Below are 18928 nucleotides of genomic sequence, written 5' to 3'. Positions count from 1 at the left end.
AAATGTAAAAAAGTCAGCAAAATTTAGGTAAATTTTAGCAATGATTTTTGTGGGTTTTTCTCTTAGGAAAATGGCTTCTTCTTCTTCTTCTTTTTTTTTTTTCAATTCAGCCATGTATTCTGTTGACATAATCTGGCTTTCACGGTTATGCTTTGAATATTCAACTAGAAAGGAAATGCTCTAAAATATACGTTTTTAAAAATTTGTTTACCTGTGAGATGTGATAATTCCTCCAGGTTTTGGGCTGCAGATGAACCCAGGGCAATGGTATGAATGGTTGAACCACTGCTGAGCACAGTGAGTGAGCAGTTGCTGATATGCCCATCATTTCCACTGGTCACTAATATCATCACAGAGCCATAGGCTTTTCCATTCAGTTTTTCAGCCACCTGAACACAGAGGATTAGTCATTCGGAAGGACATGTAATTCAAATCTCCTTATTGAGCAGAAAAATCCACTCTCATTCCAAATCCGCCATCAGTGGGGCACATGCCTCTTTGAGGTCCTCTGCAGCTCCCTGCGATCCAGGCCATCCCCATGGGGTCCGCATCTCATCCCATCACAGCATCTGTCATCTTACATACCATTGTCGGTTTGCTTGTGGACAGGGATGCTTTCTATTCCAATCACCATGGTATGCCCCTAGTTTAGAATAGTGTCCATCATGGAGGATATGAAAGAACATTATTGTGTGGGATCTGGCCTCTTGAGATCCAGTGAGTGACTAATAAGGGGCCCTAGAAAAGTGGTTCTCAACTCTGGCTACACATTAGAATCAGATGAGGAGCTTTAAAAATTTTAGTGGCCAGACCACATTCCAGATCAACTAAATCAGACTCTCTGGGGTTGAGACCGAGGCATCCAGGTTTTTCAATCACCTGAAAATTCCCAGGTAGCCCAGGTTGAGAATCACTTGCCTATAGGCAGCAACAATTGCAATTGATGTGTTTTGCTTGCTACCAGATGTTTGAGTCATGGCTGCATCCCAGATGTTAAGTCCAAACTTATGCTAATTTAGAAGAATTCTGTCATTCCTGAAACATACCTCTGGCCTAAATTGAGTCTCCTATGCTTGAGGGCTAGTATGATTATAGGCAGGAGCCAGACACGCTGATTTTGACTGCAAAATCCAAGGGTGAAAATGGCCATGTGTGGGATCGTCTCAGCATTGCAGAGACAGTGTCAGAAAGTGTCCAGATGATGCTGACGTCCCCCAGTCTGGACCATTGTTTTCATGCATTTATGCATTCCTTCAACAAGCAGTTATTAAGCAACGATTACATGTCAGGTACTTTTTAGGCACATAGTTCCTGACCTTAAAGATAACCCATCATTACTCTCCTCCAGTTGAAGCTGCTATGACCAGGCTGTAACAGATGGCTCCAAAATGAGGGAAAGGAAAGTGATGGTGATTTGAGGCTTGGGGTGCTCTACTGTACCTCAAATCCTTTCTTCAGCCCTGAGCAGATGCTGGTTTCTGCTTCAGCTGACACAGTGGCAGGCAAATATGAAACCAGCAACTTTCGGTCATCATCATTGTTAACTTGATGTAGCTGGGCTCTGATCGCTCCTTTGCTGTTAAAACTGGCAATTCCCACAAAGGTATGAATTTCAACAATCTGCATCAAGTAAAATTCCGCTGCTTGTTGCAGTCGAAGGAGTCTGCCAGCCTATGTCCCGAAAAGGAAAAAAGAAAGATAACAACATTTGATTGGTAGACAAAAGTAACCTAATAAGCAAATATTTCTGCTAATTCTTGAGAGATATGGAATTTCAATTTTTTTTTTAGTTGTAGAGAGTGTCACAGTGCTAGAAGATTGTTCAATGGACTGCAGGCTCAAAAAATGAATACTTTTCTGGGAGGAGGGAGTGGTTTGGAATTCTGTCCCCAACAAGTTGTTCACAATTACCACTCTCTAAGAACACCTACTCGTATCCCCACTATTTCTCTCTTACTCAGAATTCAAATGTCTATAGAACCGATTGAGACTAGATTTGTAGCTGCTTTCTTCAGTCTGGGCAAGAGGAAAAACTGCAAATAGAACTTCTGGTAAAGAGTAGCAGTTATTATATAAGGGTCATCTTAGGCTGGGTACTTTAGCTATACAGGGATACTAATATCTTTCTTATTAAAACAGAATTGTTGTGAGGATCAACTGAGATATGTGTATGACAGGACAGTTATACCTTGAAGTACTAACCACATGTAAAATAATATTAGTGACTGGGTTTGATGCTGCTGCTGGACTCACTATAACCATTTGTTTTGAAGGCTGCGGAGCAGCAAGCTGAGCTCTAGTGACTGCCTGTTCGGTGATAACTTTGGTCTCTATCTACAACCCAGGCATCTCCCATAACATCGGGACCTGCATGTCGCACTGCTTACGAAATTCACCAATTTAATGTCCCACTGGTGTGCCAACCTCTACACACTTTGAATTCATTGCCTTCCTTTCCAACTATTATTTCGTCTTACAATATTGAGAGGTAAATTAGTAGAGTGAATAAAACAAGGACTTTGAATCTTGCCTTCAACTTTTGCTAATTATATGACTAGAGAGAAATTACTTATATTTTTTTTACCTTCAGTTTTCTATCTGCAAAATTGTTACATAGTAAATACTGTGTTTTCCCAAAAATAAGACCTAGCTGGACAGTCAGCTCTAATGCGTCTTTTGGAGCAAAAATTAATATAAGACCTGGTCTTATTTTACTATAATATGAGACCGGGTATAATATAATATAATATAATATAATATAATATAATATAATATAATATAATATAATATAATATAATATACACCGGTCTTATATTAATTTTTGCTCCAAAAGACGCATTAGAGCTGATTGTCCGGCTGGGTCTTACTTCTGGGGAAACACGGTAGTAGCTGTTACTAACACCACAGTCATCAATCTCCATCCTCAATTATGGCCTCTACTCCCAATTAGTTAAGCCAGAAACCTGCAACTCTCATTATTCTTGTGTTACCAGCCCCTATATCCTTGAACAGGTCCTTTCAACTCAATGTCTTCAGTTTCTCTTAAATTCATACCATCTCTCCATTTTTGCCATTTCCTTAAAGCCACCCAATACTAGTTATAACCATACCAGTTGATGCACTTTCCCTGAATGAATCTTTCTAATTTTGCCTGTCAGTCACTGCACATACTCTTCCCTACCCTGGAAAGTCCTTCCTTCATACCCCTTACCTCACCTCACCTTCTCATCCTTCAAGATTCAACTCCAAGTTCATCTTCAGTCACTTCTACAGCACTAGATGCTGCCTCACATCTCTGGAGCATTGTCACACTGTATTGTATTTATTCACACATGTGTCACATGTGTGTCATGTCTCCGTCATTAGATTATGAGCATTTCATACAGAGACCCTAGTTTGTGATTTCTGTATCCCCCCAAGCCAGCACAGTATTGGCGCCTGATAAGTAAACGGATGGTCATGATGATTCAGTGACAGTATTATCAAGAAAAAGGAGGGAAGTTAGCTTTGTCATGAGTTTGTTATGTTAGGCTTATTTCTCTTCTGCTTCTCTCAGGTCTTCACTCAAGTACAGCTATGTTTCCCTCTCATTCAATTGTTCTTACTCAACAGAAGCAGCTAGCTAATGTAAATTATCCTGACACCATATCTGAGAAGATCATTGCCTAATCAACTGCAGGTGGGCAAGATTACAAAATTACCTGGAAGCTGATGTATCAGTGGTGTTACTAATACTTCAGAGATAAGCCAAAAAAGGCAAATTTCCCAGGACTACTGATGGAGAGAATGCAAGAGGCTAAACGCTCCCTCAGGACAAATACTATAATAAAATAATAGCCACCACTTAGAAACCAAAAACGTCATATTCATTCTCTCATTTCCCTCTCAACAACACTATGAAGTAGACAGTGGTGTGCTGGCAAATGTTTAAAAACTGCATTTCTGGGGGGGGGGGGGGGAGATAGAGAGAGAGAGAGAGAGGCCTTGATTTGTTGCCACTAGCAATTTCTGTGGAGCCAATACTCTCTCACTGAGGCTGATTTCAAGCTGTCAGTGTAGTCACTAAAAGCAGAGCTGGGAAGAGATACAGACCCATATAGATACAATGGACAGAAAATAACCTCAAGAGTGTAGATCAGGGATCAGCAGACATTTTCTGTAAAGGGCCAGAGGGTAAATATCTTAGGCTTGGCTCTGTTGCAACTACCCAACTCTGCTATTATCACTAAAGTGGCAATAGATAATATGTAAGCAAGTGAGTGTTGCTGTCTTTTAATACAACTTTATTATGGGCAATGAAATTTGAATTTCATATAACTTTCACATCATAAAATATTATTGTTCTCTTTATTTTTTCCTTAACCATTTAAAAAGTAAACCCAGTTTTAGCTTGTGTCCTATGCAAAAACAGGTAGGGGTCCAAACTTGGCCCATGGGCTGTAATTTATTGACTCCAGGCATAGATAATAAATAGTAGTAGAAAAATAAAGAGGAAGTAATGCGTTTTGAGAATTGTTTATGTTTTCTTTAATATATTTTATTTAATTTTAAGTCTATATAGTTGAAAAATGGCTGTTTAACAACTGGTTTGCAAATTTCCTAAAACTTGAACAACTGACTCTCCTGAGCCCGTATGAGCTAGTCCTGTCACAGCACTGAAAGTAGGTATCATTGCCTGTACTTTACAGATGAGAAATCTGAGCTTCAGAGAGCTGATTTTACTCTTCATTACACAGACAGTAAGTGAAGGAACAAGGATTTAAAGCATATCTGCCTGACTCCATGGACTAAGCCTTTAACCATCATCTGAGCGTTCTGGAGCTTTTGAGAGTGGGTTTCTGGAAGGCTGCTCGATTGCCAGATGACTGAGATATGATTTTCTGTCTACAATGACATGGAAAATACACACAGCATGGACATGCACACTTGCTATAAATTCATAGTTTCTTGCCCCCACCAGAGATCTTTACCAGTGAGTGGAATGTGGCCAGATAGGAGCCTTTTATTACATGTCAGAATTTTGGAAACAGGTCTTGGATGGAAAATATTGCAATTAGTAACAAAAAAGAAGGTTAGGAATTTTCTGTGGGTTTCATTTTTCTGCATTATCTTAATTTCTGGAGTACATTCTGTATTTTTTCGTCTTGTCCCCAAGAAAAGACCATGACTATTCAAACCTCTCGCCTCCCCTTCTTTTGCCCTCACCCTCTGAAAATAAAAAGAATTAAAAACTGATAGAAAAAAAAAAAAAGGATGAGTGTTTTACAACGATTTTGACTCAAAATGCTACCTCTGCCATCTTGCTGGACACATCCAGGACTAAACAGACCACTTTTTCGCCAGCCTGTACAAGGGAGAACGTGGGAGGAGGCGGGAGCTCAGTCCCATTCACGGCAACGCTGTTATTAAAGTCAGCAGACTCTGAGATTACATCCCACGTACTTCTGAGGCTGCACATTTGGTTCTGTAGGTTTGGAGCTTCTTGGTTGTGGGTACTTGCGTTACAGAATTCAACCACCTGGAAACAGAACAAAGCCTATCAGATAATAAAGGCTCTCCTGTCATTCTAGACATATTTCTCATTCGCAAGCAACTCAAGGTAAAAGGAGAGGCGAGCTAAGACTTGGGAAATTAGAAGAACCATAGCAATGTTCTTCTTTACTTCAAGAATGACATCAAATTTAACTTAATTTTTGGCACCCTTCGCTTGAAACCTTTGGCACCCTTGTGATACTACAATCAAGTGCTATTAAAGTCTATTTGCACATGGATAACAGAGAGCAGACCATGTATATATATCTGAGTTTACAAACAAAACAAAACAATCTCCCACCTTCCTTAGCATGATACTGTGTTAAAGAAAACACCCCAGGAGATGTTATCTTGGTGTCTTTTTGTTGAAATCATATTTAATGACCACTACACCTTTATTGTCAGTCAACATATATAATGATCTAGTTCAAATATTGATGTCTGTAAGAACAGGATAAGGAAAACACCAACTTAAATTTACTTCTTGATCTTTCTCCCCATTTGGAAATATAGATATAATTCATTTAATACCAACCTTATGTCAACACCCCTTATAAAGGTATGGTTTGCATTGCAAAGTAGAGTCACCATCTATTCCCAGTGCCTGTGTTCCTACAAAGAATAGGTGCTTCCTGCTAATAGAGCCATGGGCGCTTAGAGCTAGAAAATTCCCTCAGTCCCATTTCTAATTTCATCGAAGAGGAAGCTGAAACTTCAAAATGTTAATAATTGCTTCGTAGGATGGGGAGACAGGGGTGAAACCTATTTTTGTTGTTGTCGTTATTTGTTTTTAACTCCTTTCTCTATGTTGCATGACTATTGTTGAAAGATTGTAAAACTTATCTGACTGGATATTAATGTGTAGGTCTCTCAAAGGATCACAAAGACAGTACCTTGTCAAAAACAATGTGGATGAAATACATGGAATTAGGTTGACGACTTAAGACATTAAGCTATAAACTCAAAACAGAATGGACTGGACAGGAAATATGAAAAATCACTTCGAAGTTAAAAAAGGACTCCTATCCTTGACTAAAACCAAACTGAAGAAAAATGTTATATAAAAAAAGAACGTGTTGCTCCAAGGGGCATTGGTCAGCCATGGAAACAGAAAACTTCACAGAGGCACGGGCCCTCAGTGCTCCATTCTCCGTGGAGAAGAGATGACCCATAGACTTGACCTTCAGGGGTTTGTGAAGATGGAGAGATATAGGCTGATGCCACTAAACCTCTGTGTTACCTAACTCCCTCCTTTCTGATTCCATGCTCTCAGAACAGGGATCTGGTGAGAATTCGTCTGTTCCATGCTGGCCTGAAGAGGCAAGTGTTAGATCCTCATGACAGAGTATTCTTTTAAAATGATAATTCTTAAAATGATGTTATGGATTTATACACTAGTCTCTTGTTAATTAGTGTGGAATGTTGACAAGGTTGAGTTTCTGAACAAGCAAATCTAAGTAGGTTAGTTGACTTCCCTTGGTAGCACCTGACTTTTCTTTTCAAGTTCTAGACTATGCAAAACAAGTAAAAGAGGATTAGAAAGTAAAATTAAGAATGAATTACTACCTCAAAGAACAGAAACATAATCTTGTGTTATATCACTCTCATTAACCCAGGACTTTCCTGTGAAAGGATACAGGAACACCACCTTATCTGCACTTTATTTTGAGACCTATAGGGCTCCCCTTGTTAAATGGCCTTCCCCGGAAAGTAAATAATCACTTTTCTAAAGGGATCTATTTTTGGGGATCATCTTTGGGGCCTCAGTTTTGCTTTTAATCTGTAAAATAAAAACCAGTTGAACTCCAAGTTCCCCCAAGCTCTAAAACACAGTGAATCTTGTCTTTTTGTTTAAAGACTTAAAACATATGCGTCGTGGGAAGAGATGGAATCTTGTAGGAGTTTATCATTCCAAGGCCATACTTACAGACGACAAACTTTGCATGAACATTATTGATGCAGTTGCATTTTGGGTGCTATTGTATAGAAACATGCATCCTTCTTGGAAAAGCTTACTAATAATACAGTTTTCTTGGGGGCAAGGGCCTTTTTCACACACAAACATCCCTGTGATTTCAGATGAACACCTAAAAATAGAGAGAAAAATTGGGTCTATTTTAGAAATACTTGTGTTTTTTTCTGTACTAGCTCATATAATAATAAATTGCAAAGATTGTAGCTTGCTAGGTACACATGAAAACATTTAAAAAACTCTATTGAGAAAGTTCATCAATTTAGAAATGTACTCCATTTTATTTTAAAGAATTTATGAGAGGTTCTGTATTGCCAAGGGCTTTACCAACTAAACTGGGTCAAAGCAAAAGTTACCAGGAAATCAACATGAACTTTTGGATGTCCAAGGAAAAGCATGAGTGACAGTGACCTGAGCCAGGGCTCCTTTGAGCTGGTTGTCATTGGACATGAGAGGATGAAGAGAATGACCACGTAATGATGGTATTAGGTTGGTGTAGAAATAATTGCGGGTTTTGCAATTATTTTTAACCTCTTAAACCGCAATTACTTTTTTAAATTAATTAATTAATTTCTTTTTTTTGTTGTTAAACTAATTTTTCGCAATTACTTTTGCACCAACCTAATATTTAAAATGATTCTTTCCTAAATAAGTAATCTCAAATGCTATCAATGGGAGTGAAAAACCAATGCAAACTTTAGGTGAGGAATCAGTTAATATCTACCAAAATTGCAGCTGAGAGTACCATCTGACCCAGTAATTTTTGGAAGCTATTCAATAGATATACAGATCTGCCTGCATACATAAGAAATGACACACAGATAGCATTATGACCTGTTAGTGTTATTGGTAGTAAAAGATTGGGAACAACCCACTTGTTCAACAATAAGAGAGTGATTGAACAATATGTTACATCCACACAATGAAATATTATGCAATTATTTAAAAAAACAGAGTGAGGAAAAATATATATTCATATTTGTTTGAATTTTTCTAAAGAAATACTGAAAAAACAAACAAGAAACTAATAAAAAATGGATATCTAGAGGGAATGAGAGGCTGCAGGGTGAAGACAGTGATAGGAGTGAGATATCTAACAATATAACTTTTTATATTGTCTTGATATTTGAACCACATAAATATTTAAAAAATGCAATAACATTTAAAAACTAGAAATTTTAATTAAGTTTAGCTGCCATTATAAAAAAACTTTAGAGTAGAAAATAAACAATGAATTTTAAACATGAGAAAAATTACTAACCTTGTCGCTTTAATTTGATTTTGCCCATTTATGTAGACAGGTTTCTCATTGTTATATTCATCAAATACACCCCAACGGAGATGGGCCCATTCATGGACAAATACTCTGCCTGTGGAAGACAGAGCATTTGTTTTGAATTTCTTTCTCTCTCTCTCTCTCTTTTTTTTTTTTTTCAAATTTCTAAAATATCAGGGATGGACCTTGCTAATCAGTGAAGATGTAACGTTACTTGACTATACATACTCATTCTAACGGTTGAAGTACAATTCTCTCTTCCACTTTCCTCTTCCCCACCCCGTTCGCCACCTATTACTTTATGCCCCATCATTATAAAAGAAGCAGTGTGAAAATATATTTAGTCCTGTAAATGCAAACCAGTGATTTACTTGTTGCACATTTAGTTGAAACTAGTGAGGATTCCCACATCCTCTCATTTCCCCAATGAAACTGCCTAACAGGCTTCTATTTAGCCTCATATAGACCTACAATTGCAGGATTTGGGGAAAAGGAAAGAAGCATATTTAAGTGCAATGGACTGAATGGTTATGTTCCCCCAAAATTCATATGTTGAAACCCTAACCCCCAATGTGCTGGCATTGGGGGGTGGGGCTTTGGGAGGTCATTAGGTCATGAGGGTGGTGGAGTCCTCATAATGTGATTAGTGACCTTATAAAAGAGACCTCAAGAGTTCCTTTCCTCTTTCTGCCAGGTGAGAACATAGTGACAAGATGGCTGTTTATGGACCAAGAAGTGGGTCCTCACCAGACACTGAATCTGCTGGTGCCTTGATCTTGGACTTCCAGCCTCCAGAACTGTGAGAAATAAATTTCTGCTGTTTATAAGCCACCCAGTCCTTAGGCTGTTATAGCAGCCCAAACGGACTAAGGCACAAAATCAAATAAAACTTTCCTGTTCTTCAGTCTGTGTTATCCAAGCATCTTGCTCTTTTCTTGTAGGTAATTCTATTATCCAGAGCAATGATTGAAACCTGGGGGCCAGGGAGGGAGGAAGAAGCAAAATGATCATAGAACTTCCTCTCCAGCTTGATGGTCCTTTCTTTTTTATTTTATCCCGGGTTCTTCATGTTTATAGTTATCTCCGACTCTTAGCTCATGGAAACCCTCATCCTCATCATCAGACTTTTATAATTTTTCCTCTACCTCTCTAATTCTTGCATTTCTTTCAACGTTAGATCAAAACTGGCTTCTCCCTCCTTGAAGCTTTCCAGATTAACTGCCCTTCCAAAGTGTACTTTTCCTTTGTCTGAATTTTTAAGTTCTGGGAACCCAGGAAGTGTTTGCTGAGTTGACTCAGGCTGCAGCATATTGTGCAATTTGGGGACATTTGGACAAAGGAAGGGAGGGGAACAGTCTCAGTTGAAAGTGTTAAGGAAAAGTTTGTGCCTACTCATGGAGTTTAGAAGTGCTGATGAAGTCACATGTTTATGCAGAGATTATCAGCACCTCATAGCTACCAGAAAAAATACTCTTATAAAGTTTTAAGTGTTTTAGAAAGTGTGTTTTATAGAGTGTGTTGCTGCCCTCCCTACTAGCTATATAGAGGAGAACAGAATCTATTTAGATGTAAATGGGGGTAAAAATGAAATCATCATTTGAAAGGCACTACTGTATGTTCAAATCAAAAACAAAAAATTAAGAATGGGATGGTTAGCCCTTGAGCTGCTGATCTTTTCTCACTGCAGCTTCTCCCTGAGATCTCAGCCAGTCTCCAAACCGATGACCTTGACTCCCAAGCTCCAACCATCCACATCCCATTGCAGCCTGTGCTTTTCCACCAGGATAGTCCAGTGCTACGCACCATCGCCTGGCCTCAACAAGACTTGGGCATTTCCCCTTTAATCCAGGCAGAAATTCTATTTGTGTATTTAATGCCACCCTCACATCCCCCTTGTTTGTCACTCTGTAGCAGTTCAGACCTCTAGCTCTTGTTTTCCTTTCTGGAATATCTCTCATTACTTAGAGTTGTTAGGATTAAACAAGATAACATTTGAAAAGCAAACAACACAGCACCTGGCACATAGAAAATTGTCATTGTTCTTATCACTATCTTCCCTGTCCTTCGCATCTCACTGCCTCCACAGTCAAATCCCATGGCCTCACACCTGGACTTCTCTTAGCTGTTCTCCTGATGCTCAGTTTCTCTGTCATTGATCTGAGGAAGCCAGATTATACACACGGACCAATTCATCATCCTAAAATACTGTTTTGATGGTGGCAGTCCTGTGCTCATAAGCCTTCAGTAATGACTCACCTATTTGAGCTTTTTAAGCTCCCCATCCCTTACCCCCATGTTCGTTTCAGCATTTTCTCTCACTATGTCACTACCCACAGTCACTCTGCACCATTGAAAGAGTCGACAGCCCCCATCTCTCAAATATGCCCTGCCTCTTCTGCCACAGATTTATTCATACTCTTTCCACTGTTCTCTCCCTTCCTTCCTTTTATCAAAATGATATTCAACCTTGAAGTTTCTGTGCTTCCTGAGGCCATTTCTGACCATCCTTAGCTCAAAATAGTCTCTCTTTTCACTACATGCTTGTAGTACTCCTTCTCTGGACCACTAATCTTGTGCTTAACTTTTTCTGGCTCATTTTGTTCCTCAGTTTTTAATGGGCATGTGGTCTCTCTCCCCATCCATATGGTAAGCCTTTGGAAGGTTTCAGGTTCTCGGAGTCCCTTTTGGTACTAAGCACAGAATATGGTAAACAGTAACGGTCCGATGTCTAGTTCTTGATTGGTCACACTTACCTCGTGATCCATAGCCAGCTATTAAGTCATCATTTAGTAGAAAGTCAGGTGTGAAATGAATGTATTTTCCCTCTTTTCCACACCCTCTGTATTGTAGGGTATATGGATCACCTCCATGTGCCCCATACCAGTTAGTCACTATGACATTTGCCTAAATCAAAAGAAATACATTGTAATACTCTATATCTCAACTGTGATGTTGGTGATATCAACATATACATATTAAAATTCTTTGAGCTGTACACTTAAGATCTGTGCATTTTGTTGTATGAATTATATCCCAATTTAAAAGCAGATTTTAAACAACGCCTCAGATGGAGTTTAAGATGCATTCACAATTAAATATTAACAGAATTATTCGGCACTTTAAAAAACATGTATATTTGAAAAGTTTAGCAAATTTCCACAGAGCTTCATTACTTCCATTTGACCCCCTCCCCCCATTTTCCATATTAAAATTTTCTCAAATTACACTAAGCTATGCCATCTTCAAAAGGGGGCCCAACATGGTGGCACAGAAAGATGCTGAACTCACCTCCTTCCATGGACATACTTAATCTACAGCTACATATGGATCATTTCCCTCTGAAATGATCTGAAAGTGGGATAAATTGCTCCTCCATGAAAAAAGATAAAAGGACCACATTGAGATGGGTAGGAGAGTCAGAGACAGCTCTCACCAAAAAAACCACATGCCAAATGTGGCAACACACAATAGGGAGGGATATCATCAAGGAGAAGAGCCCCACATCAAGCACCCCAACCTTTGGGGTCTGCCTCCAACATGTCTGGTCTAGAAAACCAGTGGGGCTGATGTCCAAGGGGCCCCAAGGGCTATAGGTAACTGAGATTCTCCTTTTAAAGGGCTCACGTGAGGGTTCAGTTGCCCCAGGACTCAACTGAAAAGCATAAATTTGAAAAGCACCTAGACTCTCTGTGAAGGAGATTTATTTACTACTCTTAAAACATCTGCTAAAGAGGCAGAGTATAGTTCAAACTCTCTCCAGAGATGGAGGCACTGTCAGGATCCATTTTTGCACTCTTCGCTTGCCCTGCTAGCACTGGCGAGAGCAAGCTCTGATGCTGCACTCTCCTGCTGCATTGCTAGGACATGGAGGGGTGACAAGTTGCTGCAGGGTCCCCCTGCCTTCCTGAAACTGGAGAGCAGGTTTGCAGCACTCAACCACTCCCTAGCTGTGGCAGGCAAGGAGAAAGCCATCAACATTCTCCTGCTCCCTTGCTAAACTCCCAGAGCACAGGTGGTTGCAACACTCGCTAACTCCCTGGCTGGGACCTGCAAGCACTAATGATCACAGTATTCTCCTGCTCCCTCCCTAAAGGCAGTTAATGTGTACACACAGACAAAACATTCTCCTGTTGCAGTACTGAAGTCCTCAGGCATGGCAGTCAAGGGTTTCTTGCTGCCTTGCTGAAGACAGCAAGCGTGCCCCAATGCCTGTACTCTCTAGCTGCCTCACTAAAGCCAGCAGCCATGTGCAACATACACAGATGATGCCCCTTGATCACCTGGCCTTGATGGCCAAGGGAGCTGATGCTCTTGGGCTCCATTGGACTGTAACAATTGGAAAGACAATTATTGGCAGGCTACCACCTTCAGTGCACGGCACAAACAGCAGGCTGAAACCACCCCCAGCCTTCATGTGGAAAAGACCTATTTGCTCATCTGGGAGTTTGAGCCTGAGGGACAGACTTCAGGTTTCCCCCACATATAGAGGCTAAGGAGGTGCTCCCAGGGAATGCAGTCATCCTTATGCACCCACTTGAACTCACTATAGCTCAATGATACCTCTGAGAAAGGAGCTTACACACTTGTCTGGAGCCACAATTTTTGTATCTGTCACCTAGGAAATGCCTCCGAATCTCCTGATCTGGAGACCAGCAGGGATTATGATTGTGTTCCCATGAGATTGTATATATTTGCATACTTTAAAAGCTGCTGCCTGAAGGTCTGGCTTCCAATCAGCCTGAAATTAGGTGCAAATGAGATTTCTACCCTTGAGACACTGACAGGTCTTGGCACTCCTTTAACAATGGGTACCTATTAAGTGTAAATCTGGATGTTTCAACCATCACAACAGTTCAAGGGACAACCAAGAGCTAGGGCAAGGTTGAATGATAAGCTTCATCACCTACACAGGGCCACTCATTCAAAACTGAGCAAAATAGCTGTCTCACCTAACACATAGAAACAAAAACAGAGTCAAGCATAATGAGGGAAAAAAGAAATATGTTCTAAATGACAGGACAAGAGAAAACCTCAGAAAAAAGACTTTAATAATACTGTAATCTACCAGATAAAAACTTCAAAGTAATGGTCATAAAGATGTTTCCTGCACTCTAGAGAAGAATGAATGAACAAAGTGAGAATGCCAACAAAGAAATAGAAAATAGAAGAAAGTACCAAATGTAAGCCACAGTGCTAAAGAATACAATAATTAAACTGAAAAATACACTAGAGGGATTTAACAACAAATTGGATGAAGCAGAAGAACCAGTTAGTGAACTGAAAGACACACCATTGGCATTCACACAAACAGCAGCACAAAGGGAAAAGAGTTTTTAAAAAGTGAATATGGCTTAAAGGACCTATGGAAAAACATCAAGAGGAATAACATTCACATTATAGGGTCCAGAAGGAAAAGAGAGAGAGAAAAGGGAAATAAAAATTACTTTAAGAAATAATGGTTGAAAACTTTCCTAACCCAATGGAGCAAATAGACATCCAGGCCCAGGAATCCAGAGAGTTCCAAATAAGCTGAACCCAAAGAGATCCACACCAAGACACATTATAATTAAAATGTCATAAGTTAAAGATAAAGAGAGACTCTTAAAAGCAGCGAGAGAAAAACAACTTGTTACATACAAGGGAAACCCCATAAGGCTATCAGAAGATATTTCAGCAGACATTTTCAGGCTAGAAGGGAGTGGAATGACATATTCAATGTGCTGAGAGGAATAAACTCCCAACCAAGAATATTCTGTCCAGCAAGGTTATCATTCAGAATTCAAGGAGAGATACAGTTCTCTAGAAAAGCAAAAGCCAAAGAAGTTTGTCACCACTAGCTCAGCCTTACAAGAAATGTTAAAGGGACTTCTTTAAGCTGAAAAGAAATGGCACTGATAACAAGAAAACATATGAAAGTAAAAATCTCACTATATCTCACATACAGTTAAAGCAATGGATTAATCACTTATAAAGCTATTATAAAATTAAAAGAAAAAAGTAGTAAAAACAACTAAAACTACAATAATTAGTTAATTGACACATAAAATAAACAGATGCAAAATGTGACATCAAAAACATAAAATATGGCAAAGTGAGTAAAATGTAGAGTTTTAGAATGTGTTCAAACTTAACTTGTTATCAATTTAAAATAGACCATTTTATAGATATAGGCTGTTCTATGTGAGCCTGATGGTAACCACAAAACAAAAACCTATAGTAGATACACAAAAGATAATGAGAAAAAAATGAAAGCATAATACCAAATAAAGTCATCAAACCACAGGGAAGAAAACTAGAGAAGGAAAAAAGAACACTGAGAAACAAAACAACCAGTAAAAAATTAACAAAATAGCAGTAAGTACATATCTATCAATAATTATTTAAATGTAAATGAACTAAATCTCCAATCAAAAGACAGAGTGGATGAATGTATAAATAAACAAGACTTTTCTATAAGCTGCCTACAAGAGACTCACTTCAGATGTAAGGAGACACACAGACTGAAATTGAAAGAATGGCAAAGATGCTTCATGCAAATGGAAACCAAAAGAAAGCTAGGGTAGGTATACTAATATTAGACAAAAAGACTTTACAGCAAATACTAACATACCTAAAGAGAGAATGACACCATACATTAATAGTAGAAACTTTAACATCCCATTTACATCAATGGATAGGTCACCCAGACAGAAAGTCAATAGGAAACATCAGTCTTAAAGGGCACATTAGATCAGATACACTTAATAGATATACATAGAACATTCCATCCAAAGGAAGCATCATACACATTCTCAAGTCCACATGGAGCATTCTTCAAGATAGATCATGTTAGGCCATAAAATAAGTCTCAATAAATTCAAGAATATTGAAATCATATCAGACATCTTTTCAGAATGCAATGATAGAAATCTAGGAATACATTAAAGAAGAAAACTGGAAAAATCACAACTATGTGGAGATTAAACAACATGCTACTGAAGAACCACTGGGTTATTGAAGAACTCAAAGGATAAATGAAAAATACCTAGAGAAAAATGAAAACAGAAATACAACATACCTTAATCTATGGGACACAGCAAAAGTGTTTCTAAGAGGCAAGTTCACAGCAATACAAGCCTACTTCAAGATACAATAAAAACCTCATATAAACATTCTAACCTTACATCTAAAAGAACAACAAGAAGAAGAAGAACAAACAAAGCCCAAAGTTAGCAGAAGGAAAAAAAAGCATTAAAAATCAGATGGAAATAAATAAAAACTAACAAAACAATAGAAAATATCAATGAAACTAGTAAGTGTGGATTCTTTGAAAAGATAAACAAAATAAACAAACCTTTGGCTAGACCCAGAAGCAGGGGGCTCAAGTAAATAAAATCAGAAATGTAAGAGAAGTTACAAATGATACTACAGAAATACAAAGGATCATAGGAGACTACTATGAACAACAATTATATTCCAACAAATCAGACAACCCAGAGGAAATGGATAAATTCCTAGAAACACAAAATCAATCGCTTCTCGGCCTTTTGGCTAAGATCAAGTCTAGAAACATACAATCTTCCAAGACTGAACCATGAAGAAATAGAAAATCTGAATAGAACAATTACTAGTAAGGAGAGTGAATCAGTAAGTAAAACCCTCCTAACAAAGGAAAAAATCCAGAACCATACAGTTTAACTGGTCAATCCAACCAAAATTCAAAGAAAATTTAGTACCTATCCTTTTTAAACTCTTCCAAAAAAACTGAAAAGGAGGGAATGCTTTCAAACTCATTTTATGAGGCTAGCATTACACTGATAACAAAACCAGACAAGGACACCACACACACAAAAAGGATATTACAAGCCTATATCCCTGATGAACACAGATGCAAAAGTCCTCAACAAAATATTAGCAAACCAAATTTAACAATATATTAAAAGGACCATATACCATGATCAAGTGGGATTTATTCCAGCTATGCAAAGATGGTCCAACATCCACAAATCAATCAATGTAATACACCACAATAACAAAATGAAAGATAAAAATCATATGATCATCTCAATAAATGCAAAAAAACAGCATTTGAGAAATTCAACTTCCATTTATGATAAAAACTCTCAATAAAGTGGGTATAGAGGAAGCACCCTTAACATAATAAAGGCCATATACAAGTTCACACAGCTAATATCATACTCAACGGTGAAAGTTTAAAAGCTTTTTCTCTAAGATCAAGAACTCATACAACTCCATAACAGAAAACAAAAACAAAAACAATCTAATATAAAAAATGTGCAGAAGATCTGAATAAACATTTTTCCAAAGGCATACAGATGGCCAACAGGCACATGAAACGATGCTCCACATCACTAATAATCAGAGAAACGCAAATCAAAACCACAATGAGATGTCATTTCACACTTGTCAGAATGGTTATTATCAGAAACTTAAGAAATAAAAAGTGTTTGTGAGGAGGCAGAGAAATGGGAACCTTTGTGCACTTCTGGTGGGATTGTAAATTGGTGCAATCACTATAGAAAACAGTATGAAGCTTCCTTGTAAAATTAGAGATAAAGTGAGCATAAGATCCAGCAAATCCAATTCTGGGTATTTATCCAAAGAAAATGAAAACACTAATTTGAAAAGATATATGCATCCTATGTTCATTGAAGCATTATTTACAATAGCCAAAATATGGAAATAACCTAAATGTCCATCAGTTGATGAATGGCTAAAGAGGCACACATGGAATAACAATGAATGTAATTTTGCCATGGCAACAACATGGAGGGACCTGGAGGGTATTATGCTAAGTGAAATCAGTCAGACAGAGAAAGAGAAATACTGCATGGTTTCACTTATATGTGGATTCTAAAAACAAAAAGAAAAAGGATACAGAGAACAGATGAGTGGTTGCCAGAGGGGAGGAGGGTTGGGGAGAGGGCAAAATGGGTGAAGGAGATCAAAGGTACAAACTTCCAGATTATCTATGTATGTCATAAGGATGAAATGTATAGCATGAGGAATATAATCAACAATAGTGTATTAACTTTGTATGGTGACTGATGGTAATTTCACAATGTATACTGATGCTGAATCACTATGTTGTACTGATACAAGATTGTATTTCAATTATACTTCAATAAAAAATTTTATATAGTAAAATTTAATCAGAACGAAAATTTTTTTCAGAAGTCAACAATGTAAAATTCTGACATTATAAAACAGTATAAAACATAATAAAATATTTAAAGAAATTTTAAGAGCAATTACACATCATTCAGAACTGTATTGTAAAATGTTACAGCCTTTTGTGAACAACTTTCTGAGGGTTATTTCATCAGTACAAGACAATAAGATGTGTTTGTTTTAAGCCTTGTCCTTTTATTCCCATAACCAATAGATTAGCAAAACAATCATTCTATGGAAGTTATATTTCACCTTGCACCCTGACCGTTTCAATTAGTATTACTAAAACAATATTTTAAGTTCAAAACTGAAGTTAATATTTATTCAAATAACCATCTATAGCACACAATTTTATATACAACATTGTTTCTTTTGTTTTTAGAAAGAAAGATATGTTGTGTTGGGACTTGCCCTTAGAAGTATTAAGTTTTAAAAGCCGATGCTGAAAATATAGACCTAATATGATTTTATACACACACACACACACACACACACACACACACATAAACATATATATGTAATTATCACTATTTGTACTATATAGGTAATGATGTGTGTGTGTGTGTGTGTGTGTGTGTGTGTGCACGCCACTGAGGACTAGAGGAAGGTAATACTTTTATTTTATTTCCCATAATTCTACATTCTTTGATTTTCTTTTTTTGCAATGAGCATGAGCACAAATTACTTTTATAATAACTAACATTTATTTTTAGAAAGATAGGAATTCAAGCCCAGGGATTTGCAAGGTAACACCTACGAAAAGAGCTACAGATGTCATGCCCTTGCATAATCTTCATTTGAACAAAACCTCATTCCTATTTCTGCAAATTTATCCTGAAGCAAAAGGGAAGTGCTCTGCATGGGATGGAATACTCAGGCTGTTCGGGGTTGCATCCTACCTTATAGGCCATACTAATGCAATTTTTACCTACTTGTCCTAACCCTTTGTCCCCTCATCTGCTTCCCACTGACTGTAG

The 18928-nt window shown here is 38.0% G+C and overlaps 1 protein-coding gene and 1 long non-coding RNA gene across 3 annotated transcripts in view; one reads left to right on the top strand and one right to left on the bottom strand.

Moving 5' to 3' along the window:
- LOC141572127 (uncharacterized) overlaps positions 1–11514 on the top strand; it is a 186169-nt gene extending 174655 nt beyond the window's left edge. The window contains exon 4 of the long non-coding RNA XR_012497294.1: positions 9475–11514. This is a non-coding gene — a long non-coding RNA (uncharacterized LOC141572127). The remainder of the gene's footprint in view (positions 1–9474) is intronic.
- CLCA2 (chloride channel accessory 2) overlaps positions 1–18928 on the bottom strand; it is a 40215-nt gene that overhangs the window by 17888 nt on the left and 3399 nt on the right. For both annotated transcript variants that reach the window (XM_074335086.1, XM_019751752.2), the window contains exons 3-8: positions 11534–11684; positions 8766–8874; positions 7460–7619; positions 5291–5518; positions 1441–1671; positions 212–389 (exon numbers count right to left, since the gene is read on the bottom strand). In XM_074335086.1, the coding sequence (XP_074191187.1) occupies positions 212–389; positions 1441–1671; positions 5291–5518; positions 7460–7619; positions 8766–8874; positions 11534–11684 (1057 nt within the window). The remainder of the gene's footprint in view (positions 1–211; positions 390–1440; positions 1672–5290; positions 5519–7459; positions 7620–8765; positions 8875–11533; positions 11685–18928) is intronic.

Source organism: Rhinolophus sinicus, linkage group LG06 (genome assembly GCF_036562045.2).
Source record: "Rhinolophus sinicus isolate RSC01 linkage group LG06, ASM3656204v1, whole genome shotgun sequence".
Lineage (NCBI taxonomy): Eukaryota > Metazoa > Chordata > Mammalia > Chiroptera > Rhinolophidae > Rhinolophus > Rhinolophus sinicus.
This window is presented reverse-complemented; position numbering and strand designations above follow the sequence as displayed.